General features: G+C 34.0%; 1 protein-coding gene and 1 pseudogene across 1 annotated transcript; both read right to left on the bottom strand.

Moving 5' to 3' along the window:
• Positions 1-1,026: 1,026 nt before the first annotated feature.
• Positions 1,027-2,660, bottom strand: LOC143550413 (putative RING-H2 finger protein ATL21A; annotated as a pseudogene).
• Positions 2,661-3,308: 648 nt separating this feature from the next.
• Positions 3,309-7,735, bottom strand: LOC143550412 (putative F-box protein At3g61730). The gene is made up of 8 exons (XM_077041058.1): positions 7,307-7,735; positions 5,091-5,290; positions 4,945-4,989; positions 4,537-4,701; positions 4,395-4,442; positions 4,151-4,321; positions 3,922-4,029; positions 3,309-3,814 (listed from the first exon to the last, which is right to left on the bottom strand). Exons 1-8 carry the CDS (start codon positions 7,390-7,392, stop codon positions 3,732-3,734), a joined length of 906 nt encoding a protein of 301 aa, XP_076897173.1. The 5' UTR covers positions 7,393-7,735; the 3' UTR covers positions 3,309-3,731.
• Positions 7,736-10,701: the final 2,966 nt, after the last annotated feature.

Below are 10,701 nucleotides of genomic sequence, written 5' to 3'. Positions count from 1 at the left end.
ATCAGACCTTTGCTCGTTGCTTGGCTCGTTTACAAACCGAACCGAGCAGAGCGGCTCGTTTTCAATCGAGCGTAAAAACGAGCGAGCATTTTTCGAGCAATTTCCGAGCGAGCGCCGAGCGAGTTCGAGCGGCGAGCGGTTTGGACTGCCCTAGAGCTAAGCCTCTCTATATACATAGGCACATAGCTAAAGTTTGGCTGACTATTAAAACCTTTCATAAAATTAAAACTTAAACATAAATAAATTTATAAGTTAGTTGAATTAACCACCTATGTATAATAATGCTTTTCTTTTTGGTATTAAGTATTAACTCTATCAAGTAGATCTAATTAGTTCGAACTTTTGAACTAAGACTGTGATCTTCAAACAACAAAATTATCCAACTTTATTACAGTCTTGAGCTATAACTTGAATAACTGCAAATGGTGTAACTTGCTGACATGAAATCAGAGTCTACATAGAGGTATGCATCCACTAATCTAAACATGAGATTTTAATATAACTTGTTTGATGTGTCATATTGATTTAACTTACTTTTTTTTATCATCATCATTATTATTATTATTATTATTATTATTATTATTATTTATCATTGGTTTGGTCATTCTTATCACAATCTAACCAATATTTTGTATTAGTTATCAATAGTCAAATATTTAAATCTTGCATATTTTAGAAAGAGAGATGGCTGAGAAACACATAATTGGTGACATACATTCATTGTCACATGTCTGACTTTGATTCAGTCAGAGAGAACTATTCATAACAACCACCATTTTCAAATGATATTATAACATTCTTCATATATTACCTTCTCATGACTGTAACATTCCTTCCAGTGCAGATATTATGCAGAACAAAAACTTATTTGTTTGACTCTTAAAAAGCATTAAAATGGATATAATAATTAATAAGTTCAATGCTCTATTCATGCAAAAAAAATAAAAATAAAAAAAAGTTAAGGACTTATATGCAGATATAGAAAGTCAACCTTTTTTTTTTTTGTTTCTAAATCTCTCATTTTGCATATTCAGAAGATTTAAGGTATGAATCAAGATCAAGTATGAAAAAAAACAATGAATATTGAATATGTTACAAGTCAACACGAGCCGGTGAAGGCGAATTTCTACAAACCGGGCACGTTCCTTTCAACTTAAGCCACTCATCAATACAATCAGCATGAAAACAATGTCTACACTCAGGAATGCATCTGACAATCTCTTTTAACATTGTATTCTGATAAGCATATAGAGCATGCTGCATCTTCATGTCCCGGAAGGCGTTTGCTTTCCCCTAGAGCCACTTTTGTGTACGACTCTATGGTCAACGGGTCAAGACCTATGACCAGACCGTCATGTGGAACCATGGCGGTCTCGGGTGTCACTGCAGTGACATTTGGTGTTGCGTTTCTTGCAACCCAAGTGGCTACTCGTCCGTAGTCCCTGAAGATGTAATATATCATGGCCATAGAGGCGGCTATGGCCGGTAGAGCTAGAGCTATGCATACTATTATCAAAGCTATCGTCATTTTCTTATTGCCTGAAAATTTAATGGAAAATTAGTGAGATATGATTGATTCTAAGATATGTTAAAAGTTTTGATTTTCTATATGTACACCATTTGGCATCATCATACGGGTTGTATGCCAGACGGAAAATGGTCATACTGGTCGTATGACTTTGTCAGTGGTGTTCAATCAGTATAACACATCATATAGTTCATATGATTTGACCTCGCATGACCATTTTTCGCCTGTCACACGGCCCATATGGCACGTCAGTGGTGTGTAGATAGTGACTCTTTAGCGTCTCCCATAAAAGCGATAATTAAGAAGGATTGTCTTACTCTTTCTGGTATTGACAAAGCATGCAATTTCTTGCATAGTTGTATTTGTGTAACCACAAGTCCCACCCTCTTCTACGCATTCTTGACAATTCGGGTTATCCCATGTCAAAGATATATCCATATTTAAGTCTGATGTCAATCCTTCTTGATCTTGATACCACGATATTGGACTCCGTATAGAACCAATGATCTCACAAGCTGTTCGGTTAGCCATTCGGATAGCGAAACTCTCAGAAGAAGTAGCTAAAGTTGAATATGTAGAATTTGTCAGACAGCCAACGGTTGTGTAACGGGACCTTGTGACCTCAACCGGGCAGCTCAAAAGTGTGTAGTTTCGGCTTGGAGAACCCGAAAACGGTGAACCGGATAGGTCCAAAGAGAAATGTCTAGAAGCAGAACAACCCGACGGATCATAAATTTGGATAACTTGAGAACGGTAGTCAATGGTTCTGACCGAAAAGGATCCTGAATTCGGGAGGTTTAATACCATGTTTCCTTGTTTGTTACACTCTAGAGTAAAGCCCGGGTAGCCACAGACGTCGGGTTGTTGGTCTAGCACACGAAATGGGAACTGAATTGAGTATGCATTCGGGCCACAAAAGGAAACCGGGCAGTTGTATGATGATGCTAATGAAGTAGGAACAAGATGTAGGAATATTAGGAGGTGAAGGAAGAATTTGAGAGCCTCCATTGTTGTTCATTCTAAGGATGGAAATTGAATGTTCATGTGTATAATAAAATCAACATCATCATTGTACTAAATCAACACATTTGACTTTTTTCAGGTCAAATGTTTTTGGCCTTTTGAACCTATTAACAGCTAACCTGCATTTGTTTATAGTTAACAAAAGTCAATGGTATTCCCTTTGTATTTTTAGAATAAAAACTTATCTTGTATATGTTTTTGATTCCAGTCAACTTGTGTTTTGTATAAAATAATGGGCATAGGTTATAGACATGTCTATTTACGTCTTATAAATGATTATTATATAAAAATTTCAAGGGTGTAGTCGCTTTTCTTATACGTCTTATAGGGGGTGCCGGCGTACCTCAAAAGTTATAACTTTTTTTAAGGGAATATACATATACCGCATGCATCAACATATAACTGCTAACCATGTATCAATCAATCAACCATAACTTGTATGGGCGTATAGCATATCTTATATGGTCATACTCATATACCTCAATACAAACGTACACCATCACATTTGCTGCCCTATACGCACGTATACAGTTACATTCTTGCCATGTATAGGCGTATACATAACAATTGTTTGTGTACCATCAAATCAAGTCACATTAATTGAGGATGGAGTATACTTATTAATTTTTACAAACACATCGAAAATGAGGCGATCATGTGAGCTTCATAGTTGTGAACACACCAAAAGAGTCATTTCAATTCTTACTTGAATTATGTGTTTAATAGTCCTATGTTGCGACATTTTGCATAGTGCCTTCACGGTTCGGTTCAAGCTGTTTAGATTGTGTAAACCGGACCATTTTCAAGTACACCATCATGGAGTAAAAAAACGAACCATATTTAATCATGCTACTGAAACATCATGTATTAAAAATGAACTACATTCTCTGCATAACGGTTTACAAAATCCTCAATATCTATATCACTGTCTACAAAACTTTATCATTATACCAGAAACTAACCACTGTCCTGTAACTGTAACTCTGTAAGTATCCAACTCGTCCGCATAAATTTTTCAAAATCTTTTTTTTTTTTACTCTCGTGTGGAGGCGGGGTGTTATGTATGCGAATGCCTCTATATTATTTATGGTATTAACTATCAAGGTTCCAGACTGAGAGTTATACTGACCTTTACATAAGAGCAACGAGAATCAATTTCTTTGCCATTATTATTTAGACTTTAGAGCAGTTGTTGGGATATTCGGATCGCCACAACTTCATCGGTGTCTCCAGATGTCATGACATGATATTTAATTTGAAGGCCTGAAAAATAAGATGGTGTGTTTAACTTTTGTTGTTTGATAAAAGAAAGTTTACGATATGGGTTTTAAAACTAAATTGAATATTTAGTTACCATAAGGGTATTTTACCTTCATTATCTTGTAGATTTGTGTTAATAGCAACTGCATTGTCAGCCACCGTCGCTTTTGGCTGCCAGTCGTTCGGCTTCCCCACCCAAGACTTGAGATTGAACAGGTCTGCACAAAAATTCAATCAAAGTCGTAACAATTTATACAATTGAAGCATGAAATATCATAAATTTATGACCAAGTTTAATTGATGAAATGAGTTGGTAATAAACAGTGAAACATCAATTACCGGTTGTGGATGGACTTTTGAAATGCTTGATGTCAAGAATGGCACCAGAAGCACTGTTTACGTTTCTTTTGATGTCATGAGATCCTAACGGCTTGTACTCCCAGCTTCCATTCTTGTACCCTTCGTTGAGGAACAACTCTGCGTGTCTGGCATCCAATACCTGCATTGTTCCTGCCAGAAATACAACAGGTAGTTAAGAAAACATTACTGGTTCAAATCTTTGTGTTTATATGTATTTTCTCACCATCACATGTGTTCAGGTTACAAACAGGGCACCGAACAAGCTGTAAATCTGTACACAAACAAGAACAGGATGTTTAGTTCAAGCAACAACGAGTCAATGAATAATGATGAATCTTTGAAGAGAGTTTGCAATATATCTTAACCTGCTATCCACATTCCAGTTTTGACGTTGTGCACTAGACAACACCTGTCAGAGTCCAACATGTTTTGCTTGGTATCTTCCACTGGAAGCTTTGTGGGGCGGATAAGCTTCTCCGTGAGGAATGCATCTGGTGAGTCAAAGGAAAATGCACCAATTCTCATCCAATCTGATATGCAAGTCAAAGAGGAGTCAAACTTTTGGATATCCATATGCAGTATTGCAGTTCTATGGCTTATCCATTATATGGTATATATGGAACTACTTGTTTTTCCTACATCTATGTTGCAATTTCTACATAATTTTAGTAAGGTTAATCAAGTTTACATAATAAAGTTCTTACAGTTACTTGTCATGTATTAGTAGACAATTTATATAGTTATGAAACTCTTAACTAAACTTAAAAGTTTACCAATATGCTTGTCCTTCTGGCGTAAGGAATAAGAATGACTTCCATCTGCATAATCAATCATCAATGGCACGATAACCGATGATTCTGTAAATAGGAAACTACAACATGATCAATGTAAAACATATAGTTGGATGTGTTATGTTTACCGAAAGCTGATCCATAAATTTTGATCCACTTAAACTTCACTTCATCACAATCAGGGATCTGAAGATCACGCAAACAGACAAATTTCCAAATAAAATCCTCCATTATATTGCTAAGGAACCATTTGTTGGTTGCTGCCAACATCACCAATGACTTCCCGTCCAAACGCTTAGCAATTTCTGTCCATACGTCTATGTCATGCCTGATTCCATTGAAATGAAAGCAACATTAGCATCAATGAAGCTAGTTCAGAACTATGAAGCTCCTACGATTTATCATTATAGACACACACAAACACAGATCATACACTAGTGTTGGTTTTGTGAAATGCTATTAAAAATAAACTGAACTTTCATATACACTAATCTGTTAATTATCTACAACTCAACTAAATAACAACCATTCTAATTCTAACAAACTAATAAACAGAAAGCTGATTAGAAGAGCCATATCATCAAGTGTCCACGTCATCAGTCAATTATATAGTCAACAATTAGTGATTTATTTACATCAATTCACAAACACAGATACACCGTTGGTCCATTCTAACAAACTAATAAACGGATAGCTGATTAGGAGAGCCACATCATCAAGTGTCCACGTCATCAGTCAACTATATAGTCAACAACTAGTAGCATGTTAACATAAAATTCACAAGTCGGCATATAGTAAAACGCTTGTTTCAAACTTTCAAATGGAGCTCATGTCAAACACATTCACGAATCACGTATGACTGTTATTCAGTGCTCAATACTCAATTGAATCAGAGAATGATGAAATTGATTAACACTCGATCAAGCTAGTGGTATATTCACAAACACAGATACACTGGTGGTATATTTACATCAAATTTACAAACACAGATACCAGTGGTATAGTTACATCAAATTCACAAATCTGCATATGGTAAAACACTAGTTCCAAACTTTCAAATGGATCTCATGTCAAACACATTCACGAATCACGTATGACTGTTGCTCAATGCTCAACTGAATCAGAGAATATTGAAATTGATTAACACTCAATCAAACTAGTAGTATATTCACATCAAATTCACAAGCACAGATACACTAGTGCTATATTTACATCAATTGGAACTCATGTCAAACATATTAACGAACTGAATCAGCTAATTTTGAAAATTAATTAACGCTCACTGAAGTAATCAATCAAACTTCGATATCAGATCTAAATCTCAACTACTTAATTAGCTAACTAGAACTAACATTAACACAAATCGAGTACTATAAACTGCTATAAATCAATAATCAAACACTTAAGCTACAAATTACAATCATAACTAAACAAGCATTTCACACCGATAAAACTTAAAACCAACAGAAATTAGGTATATGTAAGCTCAAAAACACGGAATTAGATATGAAATTAGATACACTAGTGGTGAATTTACATCAAATTCACAAAAACAGATACACTGGTCGTATATACACATCAAATTCACAAACACAGACACACCAGAGTTATATTCACATCAATTAGAACTCATATCAAACATATTCACGAATCACGATTCACGTATGACAGTTGTTCAGTAGTCCTCAATGCTCAACTGAATCAGCTAATTCTGAAACGGATAATCGCTCATTAACATAATCAATCAAACTACGATATCATATCTAAATTTAAAGTACTTAATTAGCTAACTACAACTAAAACTAACAAAAAACCGAGCAATATGAACCACTATAAATCAGTAATCACGTATGACTGATGCTCTGTAGTACTCAATACTCAACCGAATCAGCTAATATTGAAACTGATTAACGCTCATTAACATAATCAATCAAACTTCGATATTAGTAATCAGATCAAAATTTCAACTACTTAATTAGTTAATTATGACTAAAACTAACAAAAACCGAGCAATATGAACCGCCAAAAATCAGTAATTACGAATGACTGATGCTCAGTAGTAGTCAATACTCAACCGAATCAGCTAATACTGAAACTGATTAACGCTCATTAACATAATCAATCAAACTTCGTTATTAGTAATCAGATCTAAATCTCAACTACTTATTTAGCTAACTACAACTAAAATCAACACAAATTAATCAATACGAACCGTAATAAATCAATAATCAATCACTTAAGCTACGATCATAACTAAACAAGCATAACGAACGGAAATTAGGTATACGTAAGCTGAAAAACACGTAATCAGATATATAGATATGAAACTGAGATATTATTATACCGTGAGAACGGAGGAACTGATGACGAAGAGTAGCGAGGTGAAGCACAGCTACAGATGGATTTGGATACACGTAATCGTTTCCCCATTGATTCTGTTACAACAATTTCAATTCAAATGAAATTAGATATTTTAATTTGAATTGAGGATTAGTTTTTATATCTCAACGCGGGAAGATTACACGTGAACTGAATGACGGACGGACGGACGGACTCAATATGTGTCCGTTAACCGTTTTCTCGGGTCATGGGGATGTAATAAGACCTGGCCCGGTTGAAACTCCGGTTCAGATCCATCTAGTCGTTAACTTGTTATATGTCCACGAGTTGAGCCGGGGTGTGTTTGAGTTCGAGCTTGAAGTGAAACGAGGGAGCTCGAGCTTGAAGTTAAACGAGCCGAGCCATGACATCGACTTGGTTACAAAATGAGTGAGCTTGGTTTAGGTTGTTTTAAATCAACTTTTTTTTAGCTATTTTTATTCCAGCTTTTATTAAACGAGCTACCAGAAGATTTTTGAATAACCTTACATTTGTAGGCCTGATAAGTGGCAAGCGGCAACTGTGACCCATACAACTTATTTTGGGTCATAACGATATTAATCTTTCGGGTGGATTGGACTTTAAGAGAAATGCTTAATGGATTAAAATGGACCTCACTAGAAAAAAGAAAAGGTTGGAACGGGTTTAAATAAGTCACGAGAAAAATGAGAATAAGTCAGAATGGGTTGAGATAAAAATACTCATTAAACGAGCTACAACCACAAAAAAAGTACTCGTTAAGAGGGTCCAAGGCCTTTAAGCCGGAGGGATGATCAAGTGAGTTGAGGATACTTGTGAAATCGTATGTATGTGTGTGGATCTATGAAGGGCTTAGAGGTAGCCTGTGCTAGCGCTCAATTTTGTCTGTAAAGTAAAAGTTAGTGTAAATTTTTTTGTTTTCTTTGTATTATGTATCGGATACCCCTAAGTGTGTTATGATACCTATGGGTCCAAAAAGTTTTTATGGGATGCACACCAATCTTTCTTTTAGATCCGTCACTGACGATTAGTTTAATTCTTATGTAGGTGTATTTGTATAGAGATGGAGATCAGAGAGCTAAAGAAGTTGGTAGAAAAGAAAACAATCACTCGTAGTTATAAAAGATACTTGGGCTTAAACCTTAGTCAACTCATCTATACATGGTCTTATCAATATATAAGTCCTCTATATGTTAGGCTGACATGTTGGGGTTTAACCTATATTTGAACCTAACCCATAAGGCTATGCGTAATGGAGGGGCTACAAATTAGGACGAATTGCGACACGTGGCGTCCAGTCAGTAATGGGTGAGAATTTGTTTTTGGGGTGTAATAGTGTAGGGGCTACAAATAGTAATATATATATATATAACACATTAACATAATATTAATATTCTTTCCCTCTCTTCCCGACGACAATTTCCCTCCGCCCCCGCCCCTTATCGCCCAGGGGGCGGTGTTCCTCCCAAAATCGCTCATTACGTTTGGCCTAATAACAATATATTATCTAAATAGAAGTGATTAAAAGAGTCTATATAATTATACTACATTTTTATTAGTTATTTTTTCAAATTTTATCCTTTGGTATAACTTTTATTTCCAATTCATTTAACAAATAATATCAAATTATCAACCCTTTTATTAAATATCCATTTTGGTCCTTTTGCACACACAATTCTTATATAGTAGCCATTGATATATATATATATATATACAATTCTTATATAGTAGCAATTGATATATATATATATATATATATATATATATATATATATATATATATATATATATATATATATATATATATATATATATATAAGATTTGGTTCATTTCAGAAGTGTTTTTAGTGTGATAAGTGCGAGAAATGAATCCAACCAAACACATTTTTTTCTTTTATTTTATCATTAATTTATTGATAAGGGTATTATAATAAAATGTGTATTTTTTCCTATATGGTAAGTCATGATTTATGTGGAAGTTACAGTAAATTTATTCTTAGATTTCTATATATCCAAATCAATCTATATGTTTTTTTTTATCAAATTCAATTTGAAAATTGGTGTGCTTTAAAATAAAAAATATAAGCTGAAACAATGTAATACTACTATAGTCTTTTGACGTACATTATATGCTGTTTAATCCATATTATCTTTTTTTTTAATTTAAATTTCAAACGTCTATTCTTTAATTCAATATGGATAAAACAAATCTTGTTATACCAAATCAATATGGCACACATTAATCGTTTTATGGTTAACTTGATCTCATAGATGTGTACAATATAACAACAAAGTCAGTTGCAATTCAAGATCTTATTATACCAATTTTCTTGACCTATTGACAAATCTTGGTTTGGACAAAAACATTTTTGACAACCAACCTAGATAAACAAAACTTTTTGGAATCACATAAACAAAACCTATTAATAATAAAATCAAATACTTATTGAATAACTCAAGCAAAACACTACGTCCCATACATGAGTTAAAACCAATAAACAAACTAGTCATTATTTACATATTCCTTCATCAAACAAAGCAGTCATCCTGAACTAATAAGCTCCAAAATATATGATTCTAGTGTTTACGTCTGAGCGAGCCTCCCTGTTTATCATGTCACCTTTGATAGCAGAATCTATCATTCGTTTCAACAATAAAATAAAAAACAAAGTTTAAAAAGATTAAACATTAATGCAACCAGATTTCATATCAACTATATTAGTATAAAAATATATAAACAAATATATATAACACCTTCACATATCATCATACAACTACACTTTCTACACTTGTTCATAATACCACCTACATAGATAATCATATTATTCATAATGTACCGTGTAAGAACTTTTGAGATTTTTAATGGCTGTGTAGGGATATTCCTACATATATACACCATTAAACTAACCACACAATTATAGAGACTACACATATGCAGCCTATAAATCCCTGCACAACCATTAACTACGCATATGCAAAGTAAATCCTAAACAACCAAAACATAACATAATTCGGACTCAAATTCATACTTACACAGAATACACAATTTGCAAATAAATCTTGTATAACCTACAAATAACAGATTGTATAGTTAAATTAACACCTAAACAACACAATTTGAATATAAACTCTACAAAGCTTAAACATAACCAAATGTATACTCAAACTAACACCTACACAAGTTGCACACTTTGCAGATAATTCATACACAACATATACATAACAAAATGCATACTCAAACTAACACCTACACAGCCTACACATTTTGCAGATAAACCTTACGCATCATACACATAACTGAATGTCTACTCAAACTAAGACCTTCACACCTTCACAACCTACACAGTTTGCAGATAAACTCTACACAGCCTACACATAACA

Source organism: Bidens hawaiensis, unplaced genomic scaffold, assembly GCF_021521415.1.
Source record: "Bidens hawaiensis isolate Kalapana, Puna unplaced genomic scaffold, B.hawaiensis_p1.1 tig00016041_1, whole genome shotgun sequence".
Classification (NCBI taxonomy): Eukaryota; Viridiplantae; Streptophyta; class Magnoliopsida; order Asterales; family Asteraceae; genus Bidens; species Bidens hawaiensis.
Note: the sequence above shows the minus strand (reverse complement) of the source record. Positions and strands in the feature narration are given on the sequence as shown.